The 27,294-nt window shown below is 41.9% G+C and overlaps 2 protein-coding genes across 3 annotated transcripts; one reads left to right on the top strand and one right to left on the bottom strand.

Annotated features, from left to right (window-relative positions):
- Positions 1 to 960: 960 nt before the first annotated feature.
- On the bottom strand, positions 961 to 10,345 carry PPP1R3D (protein phosphatase 1 regulatory subunit 3D). Its single transcript, XM_073309191.2, has one exon. It carries the CDS (start codon positions 9,395 to 9,397, stop codon positions 8,474 to 8,476), a length of 924 nt encoding a protein of 307 aa, XP_073165292.1. The 5' UTR covers positions 9,398 to 10,345; the 3' UTR covers positions 961 to 8,473.
- Positions 10,346 to 17,041: 6,696 nt separating this feature from the next.
- FAM217B (family with sequence similarity 217 member B) lies at positions 17,042 to 26,459 on the top strand. 2 transcript variants are annotated; one of them, XM_073309254.2, is made up of 4 exons: positions 17,042 to 17,466; positions 18,834 to 18,945; positions 19,055 to 19,140; positions 21,370 to 26,459. In XM_073309254.2, exons 1-4 carry the CDS (start codon positions 17,447 to 17,449, stop codon positions 22,571 to 22,573), a joined length of 1,422 nt encoding a protein of 473 aa, XP_073165355.1. In that variant the 5' UTR covers positions 17,042 to 17,446; the 3' UTR covers positions 22,574 to 26,459. The 2 variants fall into 2 exon arrangements, with proteins under 2 accessions (XP_073165355.1, XP_073165354.1); XM_073309253.2 differs by having other exon boundaries at positions 17,042 to 17,471.
- Positions 26,460 to 27,294: the final 835 nt, after the last annotated feature.

Here is a 27,294-nt window from a genome sequence, read left to right as displayed (position 1 = left end):
TAATTGACATGCCTTCCCTGTTTTGTACAATAATATCCTCATAAACCTATACACTTCTCCCATAATACAGTGCAATTTTTCCTTAACTGAAATTAATGTAATTAGTATGTGTAATACGAACAGAACTTGAGATGATGTCTATTAAGGTAAAGCAGTTTAAGAAACCATAGTGCCACATTGAAATAAAAAAGATGTAAGCATATCCCAGATATCCCACAGCAGCTATTTATCTTTTTCTCATTGGCACCAATTGCCAACATAAACAGGCTGTACAAATGATGAAGAAGAGTGAGGTCGTGTCTACTTTCATAGACGTTAAGACTAGTCCTACAGCTGCTGTGTGTATGGAACTCTCAATTGTTTTTTGTGAGAAAGGGCTGACCTGTCTCAGGCACCCAACTCCAAGAGAGGGTTCCTGGCTGTGAATCCCAAATGGAAATAGGTGCCTCCCTCCAGCCCACTTAGGACCCTAGCTCCCTTTGAGAGGTGGAGCTTAGACACCAACCCTCTCCTACTGGCTAGCTTAGGCAGCTCCTCACTCAGCTTGCTGGCTGCTCTGAATCCCATGGTTAGGATCCTAACTCCCCTCATGCATTGAAAAGGGAACCTGGAAATCTAACTCAGAGCTGAAGATTCAGCAGGGTGCCTAAAATAAGACAACAGAGCAATGCCTAAGTCCCCTTTGTGGATCTTGTCCACTGTCTGAAATTTCCATCTTTATTTGAATTGGTTGAATCAACTAACACCATCTTATTTATTTTCTAAGTAACCTGAGTCTGTCACTCTTTTAATAACAAAATAGTGCTAAACTGCATATTGAGGTTTCTAAACACTGTGTATTTACATACAACAAAAGTATCATTGACCAATGACAACATAAAACAGTGAAAAAGGAATGCTTTGGAACCACAATTTTTATAGTAAAATTATAAATTTCAATTTATTTATTTTAAACGGATAGAGCATTTTACAGAATATGTGCTATACACAAAACATTATTACATATACCAAAGCATTTTTTAGTGCAGTGGTAAATTTGTGATCAATTTTATTCTGTACAGTATTATGAGACATTTTACTGATAATGACAATGCCTTTATTCTCTTCTCATTGACACATATTCCATATTTAATTTTAAAAAATGAATCTGAAACATTGTTGCAAGATGTAAACTAACAGACATTCAGTTACTATGTGAACATTTTAAATATACAGTAATTTGATTGTTTTTAAAGTGCATTATGTGGCAATCTGTCTGTAAAGAATTCACTCTTACAAAATTTATACCACGAGATGGGAAACACTGAATTTGAAGATACCACATGTAGACAAGTTTAGTTGTCCTGTGAATTTACAAAGGTGGTCACAAGTTTGCCTTCACAATGCAACGAGAGGTGCTATGTACCCACCATGTACAGATCTTGGACTGGATGGCTCAAAACCAGTTGATGATCAGAATATGTGTAAAGAAAAATGATATAAGTAGGAGTATGTCATATATCATATGCAGCGGTAGGAACCATTAGTAGTGTGTGAATATTTATTTACTTAAAAGCATCTCAAAGAAAAGCCACTTCATTAAAGCAAGACTGCTCTCAGTTCTACTTCATGCTGGGCCAACTCAACCCACGTAGTCAGCAATGTTATACAGATAATTTAATAAGAGTCACTTTTAGCTTTTATTTATCCAGCAGTGCAAGCTACGTAAACTAACAGGCAAAACTGGACTTGATATTAGTGGGCAAATACTGCGGTTTTGCATGTGTAAATTCCTTCAATGCTGCGGAAGGGAGGAGACATAAAACTACCGTATGTTGAAAGCCCATACAGCTTAGTCACTCAGTTCTACCCTCTCCTCCAGATATTGCAATATATATGACATAACCTTTAAACTGAGAGCCTCAATTTTGCATAATCTGGCAGCACTATTACTGTGCACTGCCTGCACTCACACTAAGATTTTTTTAAACATTTACCAACAAACACTTAGCAGAATTTCTACCAGTGGAAGCCAGCAGTATATTTCTACCATAAACCAATGGTAAACAATGGGGTTTAGTAGCATCCATGATAAATTGGTGTTTAATTCAATACTCAAAAAAGAAAGATTTCTAGTGATTTACCTAGAGGCAATTCAGTGCTTCTTACAAATGGAAGAAAAGCAGTTATGATCAGAAAAAATGACGATGTAAAAGTGGCACTTTCTTGCTCAACATAAGTACTTCCTGCGTGTATTCCATTTCATCTGCTTACTTTTCTGACAAAAAATAAAGGCCCAGTTGAATAGTTCTTACCCACGTTGGCAAACACTTATGTGAGTAGTCCCAATTACTTTAATGAGACTACTCAAGTGAGAAAGTGTTTTGCATCATAATGGGTACACAGTTGGGCTCAAAGTGAGCAGATGTAATCTGGAGCCACTGAGAGACAATATGTTTTAGGATTAGAATGTGCTCAGCCTTATGTGGATACCCCCAGAGCCTTCCACTCTTCCTGGCATCCCTGCACAAGGGCTATACACAATCTGTCCTTTTCCTTGCAGAGCACAAGAGGTGCCACAGATTGTGTTAAAACCCGACTCCTCCGGCCTATATCTGGAGGACAGGAAACGTGGTCGGAAGCATGCCGTACCCTTTCAAAGTGCATACATTTGCAATCCCAGGAGCACTATGCTTGCCTCTGTAAGTTCCTGGCTCTGTGCCTTAAAGACACAATTTATATGTAAACTTGGAACCTCACAGTGGCAGTTTTACAGAATCATTTTTCAACGTATTACTGCATTTCATTTTCTTCTAATACTGTACAGGACCTTTAAGGTTGTGCTATAATTAAGACTAATATAGAAATTATGATTAAGGCTATGATTCTGTCATGGAGCTCACAGATGCTGTGACTTTCTAGGACCTCCAGGACTTCTTCTGGGGCAGAGACGGAGCAGCTGTCAGCTCTGGGGCAGCTGGAGCAGCAGCCACCGGAACAGTTGGCCATCGACCAGCCCTGAGGTCACTGGAACAGCTGACCATCAGCCAGCCCCAGGGCGCTGGAACAGCTGATTGGCGGACAGCCCCGGGACGCCAGAGTAGCGGCTGGGGTTGGGTCAGCCCCCCCTTGGGCTGAAGCAGAAGCAGTCAGCCCCTGCCGAAGGAGCAGTGGCAGGGCCAGAGCAACTGCAAGCCCCGACAGCGCTCTGTTTCCACCCCTCCCCTCCACAGGGTATTTTTAGTAGAAGACAGGGACAGGTTGTAGGCTTCCATGAATTTTTGTTTATTGCCTGTGACCTGTCTCTGACATTTACTAAAAATACCAGCGACAGAATCTTAACCTTAATTATGTTTTTTACAATGGGAAGCTTGGTAGTTTAACTCAGCATCCTTGTAATTGGAAATAATTTACATACACAATTTATAGAAAACATTGCTAGTAGCTTGAAGTTATTTATAATGAAGAGCTACACTCAGGGCTGGCCTGACTTTCAGAAGAGATGAGTAATTACAACTCCAGCTGAATTCAGTGGGAGGACAGATGCTTGGCACTTCTGATAGTCAGACAGACCCCTCATTGTATAAAGTGCATATTGTACTGAATAATACAGTACATTAGCAGAAACATTAAGTCATATTACTCAAGTCTTAGATTTTTGTTTGTTTTTCTCTGTTCAAAAGAACAAAAGGCACATAAGCAGAGGCTTCAGTAGTAGCATTTGCCAAAGCAAACTATCTGAGAAGCAAATTCAAATTATAGTATCAAATGCAATGCAGGTGGAAAATTTTGGTGAATAATTGTTTTCAAAGAAATCCCTCTCTCTTCCCTACCAAAACAATTTGTAAGCATTCAATATGGGAATTTTAACTACTCTGTAAGCTTGCCTAAACACCATAATGTTAAATTCCATAAAACTAACACTGATCTGAGAAATGTGAATTTTGTTTTGAAATTCAGACTGATTTTACAGCTATGTTCATAGGATTGTAGGTTGCAAAACTCAAACATTTGGCAATTCAGAATATAAAGAACAATACAGTCAAATACATAGGCCCAATTTAATTGGCAATCATTTGGTTCTATTCTGCAAAGTGAACACAGTCAACTCCCATTAGCTTAAACTGGAGTTGAGTTTTCTCAGCACTTTGCAAGAGGTGCTCAACAACTTACAGGAGTGAGCTCCATGACTTTACACTGTGATTTTCAAAGGAACCTAAGGAATCTGGGCACCTGATTCCCTTATACTCCTTTGAAAATCCTAGTTTTAGTTGTTAAATAGTTTATTATGAGGACTTCCCCCACTGCTAATTCTAAATTATTTGACCAGTTTTAGGCTATCATGATGATTATGTTACCACTGTAAATCAAGATATAACAGAATTGTTATATCAAATAAAGAATCCAGAAAGTGTACACCTGTTTATATAGTAATATAGTTTCTGGGTTTGTATCAAAAACAAAAGCTATGTTAGCCAAGCTTGAATGGTTTATTATTACATGACATCTACGATGAAAATACTGACTTCTGTACAACTAGCTGTATATTATTAATAAAAAAAAAATTCCTTAAACTTTTCTAGGTTTTTTTCAACTGCTATGTAAACCCTGGAGCCTTTCCCCTTTCAGTTTTACATTTTAGCCTGCCAATCTAGGTTTTCAATAGCTCTTACTAGCAGCTGTATAGGCTTTTAACTTTCAGTTCTTGTAAAAAATAGGTTTGAGACTAAGCTTAGATATCATTTATTTTCCCATGAGGGTTTCTCATGTTCCATCTCTAGCTTTATTTTTTTTTAAACCAGCTGGACAAATACCAGGCCCAAAAATGTTTCAGTTCTTGACTCTGCAAAGGTTAACTGGCATAGCTGGAGGCTCAGCATTGTCAGAGCAGAAATTTGGCCAGAAGACTGAGGCAAATCCTCACTTTTACCAACCACCAGGGAATCTTTAATGTCTACAAAGAGCAGCCAGGACTTCAGTTTTGAAGGCTGTTTTCAAAAGCCCTACATACATTAAACTACACAGTACTTAATAAAACTGCCTCATGTAGAAGGGTGAATCAACCCTCCTATTTCCAACTCTGTAATTCCAGGTGGTTCAGCACTTTCAACACTTTAACTTAAGCTTGTAGGCCATTCCTTCTAGCATGACAGTGCATTGCATTACTATAATATCACTGAACCAGCCCTGGCAATCTTTTAAAAATAGAAAATGAAAGATAAAACCTGGTGCAGTTCAAAAGACACTGAGCAGTGTGGATGCCTGATTGATTTTAAAAGTTTTGCATAGTTTGCCATAGGAGAGCTAGGAAAATCAAAATGAGCAAAAGAGCTTAGGTTAGTTTTGAAAGCCCTTGGCCTGTTAACACCCTGTCAAATAGGTACCAGCAACTGTGTGCAAACTTTTATTATTTTCAGCTGTTAGCTGTCAGCTGAGAAATTGTTGATTTAAAAAAAAAATTACATCTATTAGGACAGCAGATTCCTAGGGATTCTCAATTCAGCAAGTTCCTTTCTAAACAGATGTAGCAATGCAAAGGGGCCTTAAAGAGAGCAGAAAATCCCTCCTTCCTATAGGGCCTACTCAGTCAATGAAGAGTTGTCATAACAGCTCTACTCTGGCTCTCCTCCCAAACCTGGAAGGGGTAGTGTTGGGTGTGTAGCCAAAGTGCATTACAACCGTTTTCTGTTTTTCAGGACTCATAGAAGCAGGGCCCCAGCAATACCAAAAATATAGGTAGTTCAAAGGTGGCCTAAACGCACCTTTGCCATCTTATAAAATTCTGCCTATGAAGTAACTGAGAACCAGACCCCTTAGGCTATGCTACCATATTATAAACTGGGGGGAAACATTTCATTAAAGAAATATGCTTTAAGATGTTTCCCCAATTGATCAGAATGTAATTTCATGAAAGAAAAATTGTCTATTAGGTCTGACCTGTGCAGTAATACTAGATATTTGATGGTTTCGAGCTTGCCAGCCAATTAAATATATTAACTTTAATAATCAACTCACGTTGAAAGGATAGACATTCGGTATGTGCTCTTATTATAGATTATAATGCAGTTATTATAGAGAGCACCTCCTATACAAGGATATCAAAACCATTATAAAAATGGGTATTATTCCCACTTTACATAAGAGAAACAGATCATGGAGATGTTGAATGACTTGCCCAAAGTCATACAGAAAACCATAGAAGAGTGGGGACAGCACCCGGATTTTCAGATTGCCACTCTCTGCTCTTTCCACCAGTCAAATCTCCTCCTAATGATACTAATTGGAATAGCTCCCCCTATAGGATTTTTATATTTGAAGATGTACTTAACATTTGGCAACCAGCAGAGGAGAGTGGGAAATGTCACTTGTCAATTTCAGCTGGTGGTTGACAGCTGAAACTTGAAAATGAGGAATTCCGAGAGTTACCTACAGACTTTAGGTACCAGACGGTACATTTAAAAGCGCAGTTTTAAAGTTCTTTGGTCTCCAAAACTTGCTGTATTGACCTATTATCCACTTTGTTAAAATCAATGTTAGGACAGGATGTTAAAAGTGCTTAATTAAAAAAACAAACAAAGCTGATTAAGGTTAGAATGACATTTCCAGTCCAATTATTTTATGCACTTTTAAAAAAGTAATTGTTTCTTATTTATTTAATGAACTTTTTTTAAATAAAAAGCATTAATACTTTAAGTTGCACAGTAGCTGGATACCAATCACTTCTTAGGTGTTTAATGACATAAGGCTGCACTGCATAACTCAGGTGTGTGCGTATTTGTACTAGTATACACCTGGCTGTGTGTGTTGCTTATGGCCTTAATTTTCAGAAGTGATTAGTGATTTTGGTGCTTGAATTTTTCATATCCAACTTGAGACACCTTAAAGGGGCTCTGATTTTCAGGAAGTACTGAGCACCTCTCTTCTGAAAATCAGTCCCCTTTAAGGTGCCTTTAGCTGAGCACTCCAAATTCAGGCACCCAAGATCACGAGTCATTTTTTAATACTTAGGCTGTATTAACAAGGTATCTAGCTATCTGAGAAGTTTTTTACATGTTTTCATATCTCCTATTTTCCAAACTGAAGACTGCATATATCACAAAATATATCACAAAAATTTTATAGGATCAAAGCCTCTTCAACAAAGAGGCAGAACAACAGGCTAAGTATGGAGAAGGCCATTCTCTCCAAGTGGTTGCTGTGTTCCCACGCCCATAGAGGGGAGACTTCTGCCTGTGGATCCAAGCAGACATGGATTTACCAGCCATGCCATTGTCCCTCCCTGAAGACCCCACTTTTTGCTAGAGAGGAGGGAGCCGATAACTTCTTGTTCCACTGGTCAGAAGAGATCAGAACTAACTAATTTTAGGATTCAAAATACTATGGTGATAGTTAGGGTACTGGAACGGAGGGCTAGCAATCACAACTCCTGTGCTCTGTTCCATGGTTCTGTAAACTGATTCACTGTGTGGCCTTGGCACTCAACCTCTTGTGTCTGTTTCCATTTGTAAATAGGCACAATTATCTGTCTCACACAGGGGCAGTGAGGCTTTTTTCATTAACATTTGTATTGGGCTTTGAGATCCTCAGGTGGAAGATGCAATTAAAAGTGCAAAACTGCTCTGGTTTTGTTTAGTGAAAATAATTATGCAAGAAAGGAACAAGCTTATATTTTAAAACTTTATCCAAAGAACGGCTTGAACCTCACCTTGAAAATATCAGGCCTTCCCCAAGGGGGCCAGCCTTATGGCTTAAGAAACACATCTTAGCAAGAATCACTCTGACTGTATCAATGGCAAGCACTGGAGATTAAAAATAAAAAGAGAAAGAAAAAGAATCAGGTTAAAACCTTATTTATGGGGACCCCATCAGGTAGTTTCAGATCAATAGTTAGATTTTGTTAAATAATAATAAAACCAAATATCAGTATCAATATTTTTGTGTTTAAATAGGAATACAAATAATTTGGATATAAACATTGCCCTGCAGTGTTTGCACCCCAGCGTTTGCAGCACTGGAATTATGCCCAAGAACCAGTGTAATACTACAAACGAAACTAACAAAAAAGTAAAGCTAACCTATTTTCCAGTGAGTTAAGTGCAAAAAATTAAACAGTATAAAATGGTGACAAAGAAGTTGGAATTTTAAACTTTTTTGTTTATGTAATCTAAAGTATTAATAATAACAAATAATTTTCCTTTTGATATATTTAGCCTGACACAGTGTCCCTTTGAGCCAGTTCTGCCCTGATTTCTGTTCTATGAAATCTCCTTGAATCCCATGAAGTCACCTGGCATGTAAATCTGTGCAGGTTTTGGCCCTTTATCCTTTCTGAGGCTCTTACAAAAAAGCTTCGTACAGATCACAAGTTGTTACTCTCTTATTTTGAAACATCTTTGCCTCTAGAAAGATTTCTGTGGTGTCAGAGAAGCAGAGAGGAACACCAAGGAAGAAAAGGCCACTGTAGCCATTCCATATCCATATATCTTCTTCTTGGTCAGATGAAGTGGATCCAGCTCTCCTCACATTCCCTAGGCATCTTGAGAAGGTGACGCCTGCAGGTGAAGCTGTAGTTCTTACCCTGGTTGTTATCCCAGTACTCCTGCCCATTGACACGATATCTCACTGCAAACTGGACTACAGAGCACAACTGGAGGAGGAAAGGAGGCATGGGGAGAAAGAAAGTGAAGACATCAGCTTGGCCCTTCCCATCCTCCTCAGGATTGCTGTTGTGCCAGTGAGCACACACTTCATGCACGCTCTTCCACTGGTTGAAGGTGTAGCGCACAGACACCTGCTTCTCAAAGGCCACATTGAGAACTTGGACCGTGCCACTGAGCCCCAGGTCTGAGCTGGTCACACATTCTAGACACACCAGCTGCTGATGAAGGTGGGTGGAGAAGTCCACACAGTCCACAGGCTGCTGGAAGTCAGGCACCAAGCACTGCATGGTGATCTCCATATCCATCTGGCTGCAGCAAAGGTCCGAGTTGATGGAAAGCCTGGAGAGGACATGCAAGGGGATGGATGGGTCCTCCCCAACCTGAAAGACTTTCACTTCAGCCAGCTCCAAGCCCAATGCATCAGCAAATCTCACCCGGTTTATGCGGCTTCTGCTGCACCCAGGAACACGGCATGGTGCTGCTGTATTTTTCAACCTCTCAGGGGAGGTGGGCAAAGACCTGGCTCGTCGGCGTATGATAGGCTGGAGATGTGGGTCACAGCTGACAGTAGTGCTGCTCTGAAGATGACTTGGTTGTGGCTCCCTCTTGGGTAGGGTGCTCAGACTGGCCCTGCTGCCACGCAGTGGCTGGTGCTCCTGCCGCCACCGTCCTGGACCCAATCCTTCTTCAGCCCTTAGCATGTTCTGATACAGATCGGAGAGGTAACTGGGGCTTTTCTGAGGGACAGGTAGCTCCATTGTTTCCTGAAGGCAAGGTGATGAAGTTGATGCCGCAGCTACTGAAAACTGCCTCTTTTGTGACAGGGAGGGGGCTCCGGGATGACAGCAGTCGCGGAGGCAGTGACGGAGTATTTGAGGTTATTGCACTGGATGGTGTAACTAGCGTTGATTGAAGTGGTACAGGCTGTTGCAATGGATGACAGGAATCTGGAAGCTATTGCGCTAGCTGGAAGAGAATCTGAAGCTAATGCACTGGATGGAAGGATATATGTTGTCTCACTGGTAGAGAATTCAAGGCTAAAAGGCTATTACACTGAATGGTGGAGTACTCAAAGCAGTTGCACAGGCTTAGGTGGGATCAAGGCTGTCACACTGGATACTGGTGGACTTGAGGCTGTCACGAAAGCTGGAGACAGTTGTGCTGGACGCTGGCAGATTCAAGGCTCTTGCACCAGTTGAGGGCGGACTGCAAGCTCCTGCAGTGGGCACTATGGGGTTCGAGGCTGTCACACAGACTCAAGGAGGATTGGAGGCTGTTATGATGGATCTGAGACTCCTGCCCTGACTGGAGCAGGATTCGAGACAGTCCCACTTGACGCTGGATGGTTCGAGACTCCTGCACAGGCTAGAGGGGACTTGGAGGTCACTGGGCTGCAAGGAGGCTGTTGCACAGGCTGGAGCAGGTTGGAGGCTGTCAGGATGCCTGGTGGAGGAATCGATGCTGTGTCACTGGCTGGACAGGGAGGAATCTAGGTCTGCGGGGGAAGAGGCGGCGCTGCAGCCCACCTCCAACCCCGCCCCTCCCACTACTCTCCCACGGCGCCCGTCTGCTCCGGGCTGGTAGCCAAGACTCAGCCCCGCCACAGGCCGAGCGCTGGAAGCCGCCCAGCAACCAGGTCCCCGGGCGCTCAGGGGTGCAGCCGCCCCGCGCATCAGCTGACAGATGGTTGCAATCCAAATCTCCCTTGCAGCAGTTTGCAACAGGGGCACGCAGGCCACGCCCCCCTCTGACGCTCCCGTGCAACGCCCCTCCCCCCGTCTCCTCCAGTATGGTAGCACCTCCTCCCATGCAGCCTTCCCTCAGTGACCAATCGTACCACCGGGCCGCCCGCCTCTCGGCGCATGCGCATTAGCAGAAAGGAAGCCGCTGCGGCTTGGGCGGTGCCTTTCGGTTTGCCCGTAGGCCTTGGTGGGATCTGCTTGCAAGAGCAGGAAGAGGCGGGCAGGCGGAGGCGGGGCAAAGGGGGGGGGGAGAGCGAGAGGAAAAAGGCGGGAGTATTGTAGTGCGGGAAACTGCTCCCTGTAGGGATTTGCTACTTGTGGGGCACTGAGCATGGTGTGGGGACAGTACCGCGTGGCGCCTTGGCTGGCTGGGGTGGGGGAGAGAAAAAGGGGGGGGGGTGATCCCGGTGTGTTTTTCGCTCCGCAGCGCATTTACTTTCTCAACGCTCCAGCCCCCCTTCACTTCAAGAAGCAGTGGGCTTGCATTGCAGCACGGGCAGGTTAGGTTGGACATTAGGAAAAATTTCCTAACTGTCAGGGTGGTTAAGCACTGGAGTAAATTGCTGAGGGAGATTGTGGACTCTCCATCATTGGGGATTTTTAAGAGCAGGTTGGATAAACACCTGTCAGGGATGGTCTAATATTTAGTCCTGCCTTGATGGCAGGGGACTGGACTAGATGACCTCTCAAGGTCCCTTCCAGTTCTATGATTCCCCCTCCCTGGAGCAGAGGCAGCTACTGGAGGGGAAGGGGGGAGAGAAGGAGTGGCTGCCCTTGGGACAAGGGTGCTGGACAAGGAGGACGATAGGTAGGAAGCCAAGGGGGCCGCGATTGTGCCAGCGTGCTCATAGGACTCCTGTTCTGTCTGCGGCCTGATAGGCAGAGCAAGCTGCAGGAGGAGACAGCTGCTGCGTGTGCAGAGCAGGGGCATTTCTGCAAGTGTAAGTCACACTTGGTAGTGTACAAATCAGAGCATGCAGGCTTGTACTGTATGGCTTGCACGTGGCATAGTGATTACTTCTCCCAGTTTTCCCCATAAGAGTTCATCTTGACTTTCTTTTATTCTTTTAAGATCCTTCTAATCGTGTGTCATTTCTTCATAATTAAAAAGACTATTTCATTGTCAGCATGATTGCCTGTCAGAAAACAATATGTATGCCTGGACAGCACTGATTCTGGCAGTTTTTTGCCATCCTTTTTGTGTACAGCTGTGTTTTCGAATAGTGGCCTCTGCCTTAGGGATGAGCACATGGGTGGCCACTGGGTCAAGGGTAATCTTATACCCTCTTCATGGGCATAGGCAACACCTGGGGAAAGAAGTCTGTGCAGCTCAGAAAATGGTCCTTTCCTCCAAGCCCTTATTGGGGAAAAATGCAGTAACACAACACTGATATTCTTAATTTATCTCCGTTATCTGCTGCTACCACTTTCCCACCTTTTCATCTCCAACCAAGTTATGCCAAACATACTGTATACAGAAATAGGAGCGTAACAGAGGTGATTGTCTTTTGAGGAGACAGGGGAGGGAATATGCTGTTGGTCATCATGACCAATGTCCTGTAAAATGCCAGTTCAGAACCGCATGACATCTTGGTGCATATAACTGTGTCACTTGCTATGAGTCTAGGTGGCATTAGCTTGTCACCACATGCCAGCTTCAGTTACACTGTGATGATATTGCAACTGAAAAGCTTCATGGTACTGTTGCAGTGAATGGCATGTTATGTTCCTGTAGAAATTACCATAAAACTTCTCTCGCTGGGGGGTAAGGGGGTTAATTTAGAAAGGAGAATACCAGAATAAAGGAGCAAGTGGTATGTATACTTTCCCCCTCAATCTCGGAGTCTCTGCCCCTGCAAGGTGAGAACCTGCTTGACAGAAGCCTCAATGGAGTGAATTGAGGCAAGAGGAAAAATCATAGGCCTGCTACTGTGCTCCACCTATGTGAGATGGGGTCAAATTTCTAACAGCTAGAAGGTTAAATGCACACTGGGACTCGGAGCGGTGTGTGGCGCGGGAGCTGAATGCTAAACTGGGACATCTGCAGCCTTGGATGCCTTTATACCATTCCACAGTTTGTCAGCTTTCTAAAATAAACTAGAGCTGTCAAGCGATTAAGCAGATTAATCCCATGATTAAACAATAATAGAATTTATTTATTTGAATATTTTGGATGTTTTCTACATTTTCAAATATATTAATTTAAATTACAACACAGAATACTAAGTATACAGTGCTCACTTTATATTTATTTTTTATTACAAATATTTTCACTATAAAAAAACCCCAAAGAAATAGTATTTTTCAATTTACCTGAAACAAGTTTTGTAGTGCAATCTCTTTATCATGAAAGTTGAACTTACAAATGTAGAATTATGTACAAGAAAGACTGCATTAAAAAATAAAACAATGTAAAATTGTAGAGCCTGCAAGTCCACTCAGTGCTACTTCTTGTTCAGCCAATCGCTCAGACAAACAATTTTGTTTACATTTGCAGGAGATAATGCTGCTGGCACATAAATACCTTGAAATGTCATCTACAAAAGTGTCTTGCAAATGCCTGTTCTCACTTTCTAGTGACATTGTAAATAAGAAGAGGGCAGCATTATCTCCCGTAAATGTAAACAAACTTGTTTGTCTTAGCGATTGGCTGAACAAGCAGTAGGCCTGGGTGGACTTGTAGGCTCTGAAGTTTTCTATTGTTTTGTTTCTGAGTGCAGTTAAGTAACAACAAAAATCTACATTTGTAAGTTGTACTTTCAGGACAGAGATTGCATTATAGTACATGTATGAAGTGAATTGAAAAATACTATTTCTTTTGTTTATTTTTACAGTGCAAATATTTGTAATAAAAAATAATATACACTTTGATTTCAATTACAACACAGAATACAATACTTATGAAAATGTAGAAAAACATCCAAAATAGTTAATAAATTTCAATTGGTATTCTGTTGTTTAACAGTGCGATTAAAACTGTGATTAATCGCGATAAATTTTTTTAATTGCAATTAATTTTTTTGAGTTAATCACGTGAGTTACCTGTGATTAATTGACAGCCCTAAAATATACTGATGCAGTGTTAGTAATGGGGTGAATAATGCTTCAGTCAAAAGTGTGTGTGTGTAGGAGGAAGGGGAGAGAACTTAATCTAAATGTTAAGTATATGAAATGTTCATTAAAATGAAAAATAAACCTCTTTCATATCTATCCCTCAACACACCATGAGAGAAGAGGCTAAGTAATAATGTCAGTGCAGTTAAGCCAGGTTAATTCTTTTCTTGTAATGCTCATGTGTGATAGGGTTTGTATGTGTGGGTAAACTACAATGGGTGATTCCTGAAACTTAAATTGTTACAATGCAAATGCTGTTTGACTAGAGCAAAAAAGGTTGGCTTTTTACTTTTAGCATGAACATCCTCCAGTAATAATAATTAATAAACTGGGTAACATCTTAATATCCCTTAACTTTTTCTCAAAGGGTGGCTGCCAACCCATATCTTTTTAGATCTCAGTCTTTCCTCACAGTTCACCTGCTTCCCTCACTTCTACTGCAAAGGCAGCATCCTGCTGTTAACCCATCAATCAGATTTAAAGAGGGTTTCCTAATGGAGGTTCTTCCTTGGGTTCTTTCAAGTATGGCAGATGTACTTGTTAGACAAGCAAGACTAGTATGAATAATAATGCTGTAAATAAAATATATTATGGTTTTTCATATTTTTAAATGTTTTAAATCTGCCCCAGTTTCATACAAAAAAAATCAATTGAAGCCCTGGTAGTTCATATGAGAAATGTGAAGGGTGAGATAGTGTGAAGTTTTCCTTTTAGTGGGAGCAGCACCTGGCTGGTGTTTTGGCCAGCTTTGGCTTTTGTTAGCTATTTTTACCCACCGTGTTTAATTTTGTATTTTTCTTTTGTAATTTAATTTTACGTGCACTTGTGTGTGTTCTTTTTGCCCTTGGGCTACCATTGCTGGTACCCTAGTGGTAGCTACCTCCACCTGCAACTTAAACTCTTAAATAAAACCTGTGCTCGGCAGCTGTGCGCTGTGTCAAAGATAACTCCTGTGTCGATTGCCTGTTTTTTTACAATTGTTCCCCTGGGCGGCCCACAAACACATTTGGCGCCGGGCCGACAAAAAGTTAATGCGACTCTGCACTGTGATAGCACCTGGGAGCCCCAGTCCTGGACCATTGTGCAAGGCAGTCTATAAACACAGCAAAAAGGCTGGCCTTGCCCTGCCTCTGAGAGTTTAGCATTTGTTCATTGACAGATTCTTCCAATAACCATTTCAAAGCTAGTAGAGGAACTTGGATATTGCTTTGCAGCCGTTTTTAAGTTAGGTACCTTCCCCTCACTGATTTGATAATCTGGAGATCTTGCCATTATTTATTAATATCTTCGGCTGGTGTCCAAAGGCTCCAATTAAATTTGGGGTGCCTTTTTTTTTAGATGCTGCACAAATACAAAATAATTCATAGTCCCTGCCCCCAAAGAGCTAACAACGGAATGTATTTAACACTTAAAAGTTGTGTATACATTTACTCTCACAAAACAATAAAAGATTGCAAACAAAAAACCATAATTTATTATTTGTATTAAGAGGACAGGTGTGCAAGGATCTTCACGTGGTTTCTGCCCTGAAGCACTTATAGTTTAGAAGTTTAAAATGACAACAAAGGATGGAGAGAACAAATTATAGCGGAAAGGGATGAAATAGACAAGTTTAAATCCACATGATCATGTAACTCACTTCATGCAAATTTTTAGCAAACTTTTTTTAAGTTTACATTTTTATAGTTCACTTCTTTCAAGCTTTGTGGCAAAAGTGAATTTTTGGGAGAGAGTTAGACCAAGTTTGTCAAAAGTGACTTGATTTTCCATGGCTCAGTTTTTTGTGGGGTCCAACTTAAGACTGATTTTCAGAGATGAGTTTTCAGCATTTTCTTAAAATCAGGCCTCTTTAAGGTGTCTCAAGTTGGGCATTCAAAAAGGGAAGCATCCCAAATCACTAGCCACTTAGGAAAATTTCCCCACAGTGACTTGAAAAATAGGTTGTAGGAGAGTGTTCCAGGCATATTTGTAGAGATGGTGCAGAGATGTTTGTGTGTGGGGATGAAGGGATGTTAATAGTGGTGTCACTGGTAGAGCAGAAGGGGTAGAGGGAATGTGACAGACTAGTTAAGGACATTATTGACTGCCAAAATAATTGGCATGAATTAACAAGGGGATGAACATCTGCAGTTACCATTGCTACACTGGCCTTATGCCCCTGGAAATTCTGTATCATACTAGGAGAATCCCCAGCTGGCCACTTAGATCATCTTGAAGGCTGCTTTGTTAGCTGGAACGGCACAAAGTACTCTTACTGGGAGCAAGGATCTGGTCCTAATTTTTTTGTAATGACAGTATTTCAGTTTTTCTGGTGGGACAGCTATGGGAAAGGGACAGACACATAGACAGAAATCAGGGTAGGAATATTACTTTTAACTGGGCATCCTTGCCAACAGAATGTTCATCATTATACCTTTATAGAGTACCATTTAAAAATTATTCCCATCTGGAATATAATTAGAATTATTGAAACATTCCAAGTAAAATGTAATATTTACTAAAAGTAACAAAAAATCATCACTTTTAAAGCAAACAAGTGATGCAAAATTCTCAAAAGGGTGAGAGACTTGTCAAAATCTGCTCCCCTGTGGAACAGGGCCAAGAATAGATGAGGTGCAAATTATGAGATGTTTCGCTCTATCAGAAATTGCATCCCTTGAGAGGGCTGAGGACAAGTGGTTGAAACAATTGCTGAAGGATGGCAGAGAAACACATCAGAAATCTCATCCCCCACGTGTCCTCTGTCCTGGTCCAAGGGATGAGATTTCTTATGGAGAGGAGCGAAATGTTTAAGAAACATGATCAGAACTAAGGACAGGTGAGGGGATGGAATTTTGGAATTGGTTGTCTGTCACCTGGAAATTACATCACCTCCCTCTCTTTATTCCTGGTCCAGAGAATGCAATTTCAAGGGAATAAGAGAGAGCATCCATAGACTGCTCCAGTCCAGGCATTTTCGATATAGAATTCAGACTTTACTTAGGATTTAATTTTGGAAGGAGGAGCCAAAAATGAAATGGATGTAGTGTTAAAATTTGCCAGTGTCTACAAATATATACAAGGTCTATGCATTTTTTTTTTTACTAAAGGCTAGCTCAAAGGGAAAGCACAGGTGGCTGATCACCTGTTCGTGTTACTGTAAAAGCAGAGAGTTTTTGGGAAATGATACTCAGCTCCACCCAATGCTTCTGTGCAAGAGGAAATTAAATCACGACGGAGCGTACGAAGGGTCACGGTTCCAGGGCTGCTGTGCATTTAAATGCAGCCCTCTACCTTTACAAGTTATCGTGCAGAGCCATGTTTGTCAACAGATTCCCAGGGGCACTCATGCTTTGGGATGGTACTAGCGCAGCCTCCCCTAATCCAGGGTATGGTAGGCAGGAGTGAATGACAGGCTGTGTCTGATAAATATTGCAGCAGCAGCCACTGAGCTTCCTCTAGAAAAGTATGCGTATCTCCCTGCTGTCCTTGACCCACAATGCTTTGCAATTCTAATGGCCAACCTATTCCTCAGGGAGGGTGGAGGGGCACGGTGCTGCTCTCCATTCAATAGCCCTGGTGGTGACAGCCCAACAAAGATCAAAGATGAATAATGCAGCTGCTCCTTCAGCAAGCTTTGGGGGAGGGAAATGTTGTTTTCCAGTGCAGCTGGCTAGCTGAGTATTTTTATCCTACTGTTATAAAACATTAAATCACGTGTGTGTGTGGGGGGGGGGGTGCATGGTGTTTGCTTACTGCATCCACAGGATGTGGTGATATTTGTATCCACTCCACTCTATCTTATAGGCAGAAAAGGTTGGAGTCCTTTGTTTAAGATTGTGGAAAATGATGTAAAAAAAAAAAAAGGTGCAACTTGCAAATACTCTTTAAAAAGAATAATAATGGGACCAGGCATTCAAGATTACCTCTTACTACTGCAGCGAGGGACGCTGAAAAAGGACAGCCAAATCCATGAAACCCACAAAGGAATGGTAATGTAAGGAAATTATTTTTTCTCTTTGCTAGGGAAATATGTAATTACTGCAGATTAGTAGCTAACTGATTGTGTGATTCAGTGGGGTAGCTAGGATGACCAGACAGCATATGTGAAAAATCGGGATGGGATGGTGGGGTGCGGGGGTAATAGGAGCCTATATAAGAAAAAGACCCCAAAATCGGGACTGTCCCTATAAAATCAGGACATCTGGTCACCCTAGGGCTAGCCAGGTTGTCATTTACTTCCTTTTCATGTATCTATTTGTTTATTCACAACAGCACAGATGATCAAATAGTTTATGTGCAGGTCACAAAGTTAGAGGTGATTGTTTCCATGCTGGAGGGCCTGGGACTTCCTTTTATTATTTTATAACCCATTAAAGTGACAAAACATCATTTTTCCAAACAAAACACACTGTACTGACTTCAACTAAAAATGAGTACTATGTACTGACAGAAGTGAATTTTACTGCAATCCATCTGAAAGCAGACAGAATATGGTTGCTGTTTTGAAGTGACATTTTCAAGCATTCTTTTTTAAAATAAGGTATATTTCTCATGTGCAATGCAGATGCAACTTTTCTTATTCTTAGAGAATACATTATTTTAAATGTTAAAATATTTTTTTTCTAATGTGGCCCCAGAAAGAGTGTCTCTGATTTATTTAAGGGACTACTCTCTGGTTTATAATGTCAAATTGTCCAGATCAGTAGTGCATATCATTCATTTTGAACGTGTGTGGGATTTTTTTGCTCTTGATTTAAGCACCAACCTGTAATCACACAAAACTGTGAATTTTGCTTTGTGCCACTGTTGTGAAATAGCTTCTATTACTATTGTAACAAACTGCACATTCTGAGCCAAATTCTGCTTACATCCTCATGAGTAATCCCTTGAGCATCACTGGCACTATGCATATAAACAAGGCAAGCAAGATTTGGCTTTCTATATTCTTACTACTGCATATTATTATCATTACTTAAGTTGTATTGTGGAACCACCTAGTCCCAGTCATGAACCAGCTCCTCAATGTACTATGCAAAACAATAGTAATATGGTTAATTACTGACGTTTGTAAATTGCTTTGAGATCCTCAGAAAGTGCTTTAAAAGTGTGAAGTATTACTGTTGAATTATCTATTTGTGAATTAAGCACTTATGTGGCATGTAAATTAAAAGGGACCACCAAATATGCATGAAAAAGTTTTAGTGAAGCATAAATGAGAAATCCCATAAATCTAAGGAACACTTAAGTATAATTGACTCCATCTTTCTCGCCCCCTTTTTAAAACGAATCTGTACTGAAGCTGTGATTGTCAAGTATATTGTTATTTAATGACAATATCCTGTTTGTTTATTGCTAGTTCCAGTGGTGGAAAGGGACATCCAAGTACCAAAGGACTAGAAAAACCACTTCCCCATGTGAGACCTTCTTCCAGCAGATTAGGCAAAAGTATTTTAAATACCACGAAAAAGGTACATCAATTCAAATCCTTTGCATATATATAAAAAAATGTGCTTACATTTTATGTCAGATTTTTCTTTATTACAGTTTTAGGTACATATATTTACATATGTTTTCTAGACTTTCCATTGTGCCCAGGATGATAGTCAACCAAGTTTTCTTTACAAGGAAAGAAACAAGCTAGGTGAGGCTCATCAGCAAAACAGGTAAACATTTTTATATTGTCTATCTGAGGTCCATAGATTTTTGAAAGCTGCACATAAAAGTCTTCAGGTGAAATACTGGCTTTGAATTCAATAGAAGTGTTGCCTTTGACTTAATTGGGGCCATGATATCACCCTTCATGTTCAGTTATTAGGAACACAGATTTTAGTTACCAATATTGGAATCTTGCTAGCCTGCCTCAAAGAGCTTTATAGTCAAAATCAGATTCAAATGAAACAGGAGACAGCAAGAGGGGAAAAAAGTCAGTTGTATGTGTTTATAAAGACAACATTCCCCAACAGGAGCCACATGCTTACCACCATTATTTCCTGTTCTAAGCATAGTTAAAAACTGATCTCTCCAGTTCACCTCATGATACCCGTGGGCAAATGGTAGCTAACATCTGAATTTACTGGTTTAGGAGCTAAGAGTAAAAGTTTTCTAGTTTTTAACCATTTAACCACACAGAGGGCTAGCTCCTCAGCTGGTATAAGTTAGCAAAGCTCAGTTGAAGTCAAGGGAGCTACATCAGTTTACATCAGTTGGTGATAGGGCCCGGAAAGCCTAGCTATTTTATTTCTGTCTCAGATCTTCTTGCAAGAGCCTGCCTTTTCCTGCAGATCCAAATTTGCTTTCCTATACCCTGCACTTTACATAAAACACATTCGCAAAAAGAAAAGGAGTACTTGTGGCACCTTAGAGACTAACCAATTTATCTGAGCATGAGCTTTCATGAGCTACAGCTCACTTCATCGGATGCATACCGTGGAAACTGCAGCAGACTTTATATACACACAGAGATCATGAAACAATACCTCCTCCCACCCCACTGTCCTGCTGGTAATAGCTTATCTAAAGTGATCATCAAGTTGGGCCATTTCCAGCACAAATTCAGGTTTTCTCACCCTCCAACCCCCCCCACACAAACTCACTCTCCTGCTGGTAATAGCCCATCCAAAGTGACAACTCTCTACACAATGTGCATGATAATCAAGGTGGGCCATTTCCTGCACAAATCCAGGTTCTCTCACCCCCTCACCCCCCTCCAAAAAACACACACACGAACTCACTATGCTGCTGGTAATAGCTCATCCAAAGTGACCACTCTCCCTACAATGTGCATAGTAATCAAGGTGGGCCTTCTCACCCCCCCCCCTTTTTTTCCTGGGGACACACACAAACACACAAACTCACTCTCCTGCTGGCAATAGCTCATCCAAACTGACCACTCTCCAAGTTTACATCCAAGTTTAACCAGAACGTCGGGGGGGGGGGGGGGGGAAAGGAAAAAACAAGGGGAAATAGGCTACCTTGCATAATGACTTAGCCACTCCCAGTCTCTATTTAAGCCTAAATTAATAGTATCCAATTTGCTAATTAATTCCAATTCAGCAGTTTCTCGCTGGAGTCTGGATTTGAAGTTTTTTTGTTTTAAGATAGCGACCTTCATGTCTGTGATTGCGTGACCAGAGAGATTGAAGTGTTCTCTGACTAGTTTATGAATGTTATAATTCTTGACATCTGATTTGTGTCCATTTATTCTTTTACGTAGAGACTGTCCAGTTTGACCAATGTAAATGGCAGAGGGGCATTGCTGGCACATAATGGCATATATCACATTGGTGGATGTGCAGGTGAACGAGCCTCTGATAGTGTGGCTGATGTTATTAGGCCCTGTGATGGTGTCCCCTGAATAGATATGTGGGCACAGTTGGCAACGGGCTTTGTTGCAAGGATAAGTTCCTGGGTTAGTGGTTCTGTTGTGTGGTATGTGGTTGTTGGTGAGTATTTGCTTCAGGTTGCGGGGCTGTCTGTAGGCAAGGACTGGCCTGTCTCCCAAGATTTGTGAGAGTGTTGGGTCATCCTTTAGGATAGGTTGTAGATCCTTAATAATGTGCCACACTAAGGTGCCACAAGTACTCCTTTTCTTTTTGCGAATACAGACTAACATGGCTGTTACTCTAAAACACATATTGTAAGTTATGTACATCAAAATGGTCAAACCATGAAATGGGACATTAGGCAAGGTTATTTCTGCCAGCAGATATTAATTTAATCTCATTCATAGATTCTCAAGTCATACCACTTCTCTTATCTTTCATTTTCAGCTTTGACTCAGCTTGTGGACACAACTGGGGATCTAGAGGCTATGGAGTTAGCAAGCCCTGGGGTAGTTGGAGTTCCAAAGGGGTTCAATGATCTAACTGTAAATGCTTTTTCTTTTCATATAGAATGATGAGTGTTTGCACATCACTGTACAAAGTACGAGGGGCAAAGAAGGACCTCAAGGAAAGAAAGCAAAGTGAATCTGGACTATACAGAACCCCTTCCAATTTGAAGGGGAATTCACAAGGTGACTCCAGTAGGGAAGAAGATGGACTGATGCAAAGATTTTATTCCAATCAAAAAGGAGAATCTCAAAGAAGTCTTGGAGAGCATGTGACTGAAGCTGTCCCTTGCACTTCTAAACATCCAGGGACCTCTGTGAATGAGATGCTTCTTGACTTTGAATCAGTGAGAATTATTCAAGAGAATGCTGCTGAGGACAGTGCCAGTGACCTTTCTGACTCAGAAAGAATTCCCATTCCCCCTTCCCCCTGCACACCGCCGGAACTCAACCTCCGAGCTGAAGAAATTGACCCAGCATGTTTTGAACACCTCTTTGATGCGAGGTATAAAGAATCAATGTATTATTATCCTGACTTCCTCCCACCCCCTTTCAACTCCTGGGACCTGCAGCAGCTGGCAATGTTTGTTAACACAGAGTGTAAATCAGAATCTCGACCACAGCCAGCAGGATTTCTTGAGAAATATATCGATCGGCTTTTGCAGCTGGAGTGGCTGCAGGTGCAAACTATACAGAATGAGAAAGGAAAGACAGCCAAGGCTAGGCCTCAGACGGCTCCTAGTATCATTCGGACCCTAAAAAGCCCTGGCAAAGGCAAATCATTGCATAGCCTTTTGCCTAACAAGCAGTTAACTCCCCAAGAAAGTGTTATAAAGCTCCCCACCAGCCTTTCAGGTCACAGAAGAGATGTACACTGTGAAGAAAATAGCCAGTTAAATGCATATCCAAGTCACTCAAAAGTTGCTGAGGTGATGGGTGGCATGTCATCCCCACAGAGACGTGCCTATGAAATGAGGAATGAGGTAAAAAAGAGGTCAACCACCAAGCAGCAACTTCTCAATATGCAGCCCTGTGCAAGCAGCTCTAAGATTCAGGATGTTGGTATTCAGGATGTTGGTAACATTAGACCCCTCAAACACTCCCCCAAGTTCCATAGTTCAGCTGCCCCCATCCAGGGGAGAAACACACAGGCATGTTCAAATCTGAAGAATGGAAATGCTAATAATTATGTTCCTTCCAAGAAACCAACAGGGGACCGGAAGTTAAAAACAAATGGTGTGAAGCAAACATCATGTGCATTTAAATAATGAAGAATCATTTATTAGTAATTTGGCAATGCAATGCTGACTGCTGGAGAGCGGAGGGGCCGTGGTTTTTCCATCAGGAAATCCTGTAGAAAATTGTTCTTGATGCAAATTTCTGCACATTGGATCTTAAACTGGGCCAACAGGTAATATTTTTCTCTGAAGGCAAATGTCTTCCACTGGTCTTTCCTCAAAGGGTTGACACTTGCGTATGTAAGAGGATTCTATCTATTAAGGTTAGGAAAACATAAAGTGTCTGATTTCTTGTCACACTGACACCCATGTAACTTCACTGACTTCAGTGGAGTTACTCCTGATTTACACTGGTGTATGTGAGAGAAGAATCAAATCCATACATTCTCCATTGAGCAGACACACATGTGTGTCATATAAGGGGAAACAGATTTGCTTTTCTTTCTGATGGAGAAGAGCTTAGTTGATTTTAAAAGATAATGGAACTGGCCAGGCTCATCTATGCAAAGTCAAAGTCTCTCATTCATGAGGGAAGAGCAGGAAATCGGACTGTGAGGAGCAGAGAGAAGAGAATGTTTTGAAGTAATCTTCCGAGTCAGAAGAGATTCTACTAGTTAAAATCATACCACTGCTAAAGGATTGACATCTGCTCATCTAGGTACAGGCAAAGAATATGGCCTGGATATTTTTATACAGCTACCTTTGTTGTAGTGTTAGACCATTTTCCTTAAAGTCCACCTTGTAGGTCTTGCTGTTTTGTGTCATTTAGAAGGTGACCCTCTTCACGTTTTGAACTATTACCACTCAAGAAAGAGATCTTGGAGTCATCCTGGTTAGTTCTCTGAAAACATCTGCTCAGTGTGCAGTGGCAGCCAAAAAAGCTAATAGAATGGTAGGAACTGTTTGGAGAAGGACAGATAAGACAGAAAATATCATAATGCCACTATATAAATCCCTGGTACTCCCACACCTGGAATACTGCAGTTCTGGTCACCTGTAAGTGAGTGCACTCACCTCTCGTCAGTGCCCCCTTGGCCAAGTGCACACACTTGCACACTCTCGCTTTCTGATAGTCCCTCCTCTGGGATAGAGCAGCACCCCAGGGCTCCCACCCTGGAGACAATGTCTTTGCCCTCTTGGGACTTCCTGGCTGCAGCTCTCCATCTGGGTCACTATAGTTCAGTTCCCCCTCTGGGGTGCCTCACTGTCCAGGCCACTTCCCCCCAGTGGCTGATGGGGGATGAGGTGGGGGGACCCAGGCCCACTCACTACTCCGGGTCCCAGCCCAGGGATCCTGTAGATCGCAGCCATCTGCTGTGTCCCTTTAACTATGTTGTATGGCTTCTATAATTCCCTGGGCCACTTCCCCATGCTGTCTTCACCTTTACCTCAGGGCCTTGTCCTAATGGAGTCCCAGCAACCAGCTCATAGCTCCTTCTCACTCTCCCCAACTTATGATAGCGCTGCCCTGTCCGGGGTTCTGTAGCTCTGTCAGCCCACCACATATCACCCACACTCCTACAACTCCAGCAAGGAACTGATCTCCCTCTGGCTCTGCAGCTCTTCTTATACAAGGCTGCTGGGCCCTGACTGGTTGTATCCCACACAGCCACTCTAGGCAGCTTGGAGGACCCTCTCCACTGCCCTTCTGTGGGGGCAGGGTGTGGCTGGGCCATGAGGCCTCCAACAGGGGACCACAGAGGGTTTGGTATATCCCGTCACATCATCCCATCTCAAAAAAATTATTTAGAATTGGAAAAAGTACAGAGAACGACAACAAAAATGATTCAGGGTATGGAACTACTTCCATATCAGAAGGACTATAAAGACTGGAACTGTTCAGCTTAGAAAAGAGATGACTAAGCGGGGGATATGATAAACTTCTCTAAAATCATGAATGGTGTGGAGAAAGTGCATAACGAAGTGTTATTTGCTCCTTCACAAACAAGAACCAGGGGTCACGCAGTGAAATTAATAGGCAGCAGATTTAAAATGAACATAAGGAAGTATTTCTTTCCACAGTGCACAGTCAGCCTGTGGATCTCGTTGCCAGGGGATGTTGTGAAGGCCAGAAGTATAACTGGGTTCAAAAAAGAATTAGATAAATTAATGGAGGATAGGCCCATCCATGGCCAGTAGCTAAGAACGTCAGGGACACAACCCTGTCCTCTGGGTGCCCTTAAGCTTCTGCCTGTCAGGAGCTGGGACTGGATGACAGGGGATGGATCCCGTGATAATTGGCCTGTTCTGTTCATTCCCTCTGAAGCTTCTGATACTGGCCACTGTCAAGAGACAGGATACTGGGCTAGATGGGACTACAGATCTGACCCTATATGGCCATTCTTCTGGCTAGATGGGCTGGCTAGATGGGACTACAGATCTGACCCTATATGGCCATTCTTCTGTTCACTCTCTTGTGATTGGGCCCTTTATCTTGAAAGCTCCTGTTCATTCTCAGCTCCTAGTGATGGCAATGGAGGCTGAAGTTATTGAATAGTTTGCAGGACTGGGCCCACAATGGTTTAGAGAAAAAATGCATCTCTTCCCTTTCCAGTAAAGATAAGTTTGTTGTAAGACAACAGCCTGGTCTTGTCTACATAAAATCACATTCTTACGTGTGACAATAATTGGATTCAAACAACCCTTGAAAATATTTCCGCCCCCCCAATACTGGAAGCAAAATTAGGCCCAGTGGAGTAATGTTACCATTTCCCAGGAGCAGGAATGAGTTAAAGCACAGCTATTCCAGACTTCTCACTTCAATCAGCTCCTCTTTCATAGCTTTAAAAAGCGGAAGTGACTGTCATGCTGGTGAGAGGTGAACTGACAGCCCTAGGGAATGAAGCTATTGGTCTACACAGCCTGGGCAGTGAGAGTGGCAGTCTTCCCCTTTCAGCCCTCCTCTCCAGGTCTGTCTCCACTGTGGTGATTCAGTGTTTCAGACCATTCTTCCCTCTCATTGCTGGGGCTGCCATTTGTGGTGGTGGCTTTCATGACATGGACACCTGTCCCTGGGAACTGGAGTCTGTCTTTTTCATATCTTTCTTTAGTGTGATTTCTCCTACCTGGTCAGCCGGGAGAGATGACAGTTGTCAGGAGCAAGGTAGCTGAAGAATTATGGTAATTACACATTTATTTCAATTTCTAGACCAAAGACACAGAAGTAACCATTGCCCTATACCTTTGAAGTTACTGTGTCTTGTGGCATTGCTTTCCCTAGCTCTAAAGAATTTCTTTGGCTAAAACAAAGTGATCAGTGGATAGAAACGATGGAGGGTTTGGTGTAGCATTTTTCTAGTCGATCTGGGACAGCTGTAGATTGATTTTATGGTTACTCCTTCCTTGTCCAGAATGTCCCACATAAAATGGCTGAGGAAACCTTCAGGCTCACATGTGTGGCATCTATAATGATCTCTTAAGCCTTTTGTGTTGCCTGAACCTTTCCCCCCCCTTTCCCAATCATTTATACTCAAGGCCCTTTTTCCAGCCTACTCGGAAAATGTCTGAGAACCGGACAACTGGCTTATGGCTCTGTTGCGATTTCCTTTCCCTCTTTACACAAACTTTCTAGATGAAACTTCTGTACTTTCTGATCAGTTCCACATCTCCTGCAAGGTTTGAAGAATAAGGAAAAATGATGGATCCCATTAGATTGTGGCCTGATTTTCAAATGTGCTGAGCTCTGCAGCTCCCGTTGAAAATCAGGCTACTGGGGAGAGGGTTTAACATGATGTGTTCTACATGCTTTCTGCTGAAGCACTGATACATCTTTAGCCCCTTTTCAATCGCTTACTTACATCTCCACCTGCAGTCCGTAGCACTGGCCTGCAGTCCACTCTACTTCACCTTTCAGAGTAGCAGCCGTGTTAGTCTGTATTCGCAAAAAGAAAAGGAGGACTTGTGGCACCTTAGAGACTAACCAATTTATTAGAGCATAAGCTTTCGTGAGCTACAGCTCACTTCATCAGATGCATATCGTGGAAATGCATATGCATCTGATGAAGTGAGCTGTAGCTCACGAAAGCTTATGCTCTAATAAATTGGTTAGTCTCTAAGGTGCCACAAGTACTCCTTTTCTTTCTACTTCACCTTGTTTGGGTTCCAATTTCAGGAGTGGGTGAAATGACTCCATATCATGAAATCTGCTGTAATGTGAATCTGCAAAAAGTAACTCTACAGCCAGGATTGTGCACTGTTTCAGGACCATATTTGGGCTGCAGTGTTTGTTTTGGGAGAGTGGAATTCTGTGAAAGACAGGAAAGTAGAGAGATTAGCGTAACAGCTACCAAAGAATTGTAGGATGAGATCATCAGCTGGTGTAATTCCAAGCCCAGGAAATGACACAGATTTACGGCAGCTGAGGATACAGCCCTGCCTTTTCAAAACAAAGGAAAAAAATCTGAAAAAAGTTTGATACTTATTTTTAAAGAAGAAAATATTTATATAGCAGATGCTAAACTTCTGCTCCAGGGACAAGCATCAGAGCTGTTACTTGACATGTGACTAAGTCATGACTCTTCAGTAGCTCTTGCCTATTATGGTTTACATTAAGAAGCTGTAAATACAAGAGAACAAATTAAGCTATTTAAATTATGTTGCTATTGGTTGAACTCGCTATCTAAAATGCTGAGTTGTTTCTTTTTCGACATTGTGTGTTGCCTGACTTCAGCTCTGTAAACTTTTATAGCATGTATTTATAAGTACTTTGGAAAGATGAATGTTCATAAAAGTAGTAATAAAATAGAATATTT

The sequence above is a fragment of the Lepidochelys kempii genome, chromosome 13 (genome assembly GCF_965140285.1).
Source record: "Lepidochelys kempii isolate rLepKem1 chromosome 13, rLepKem1.hap1, whole genome shotgun sequence".
Lineage (NCBI taxonomy): Eukaryota > Metazoa > Chordata > Testudines > Cheloniidae > Lepidochelys > Lepidochelys kempii.
This window is presented reverse-complemented; position numbering and strand designations above follow the sequence as displayed.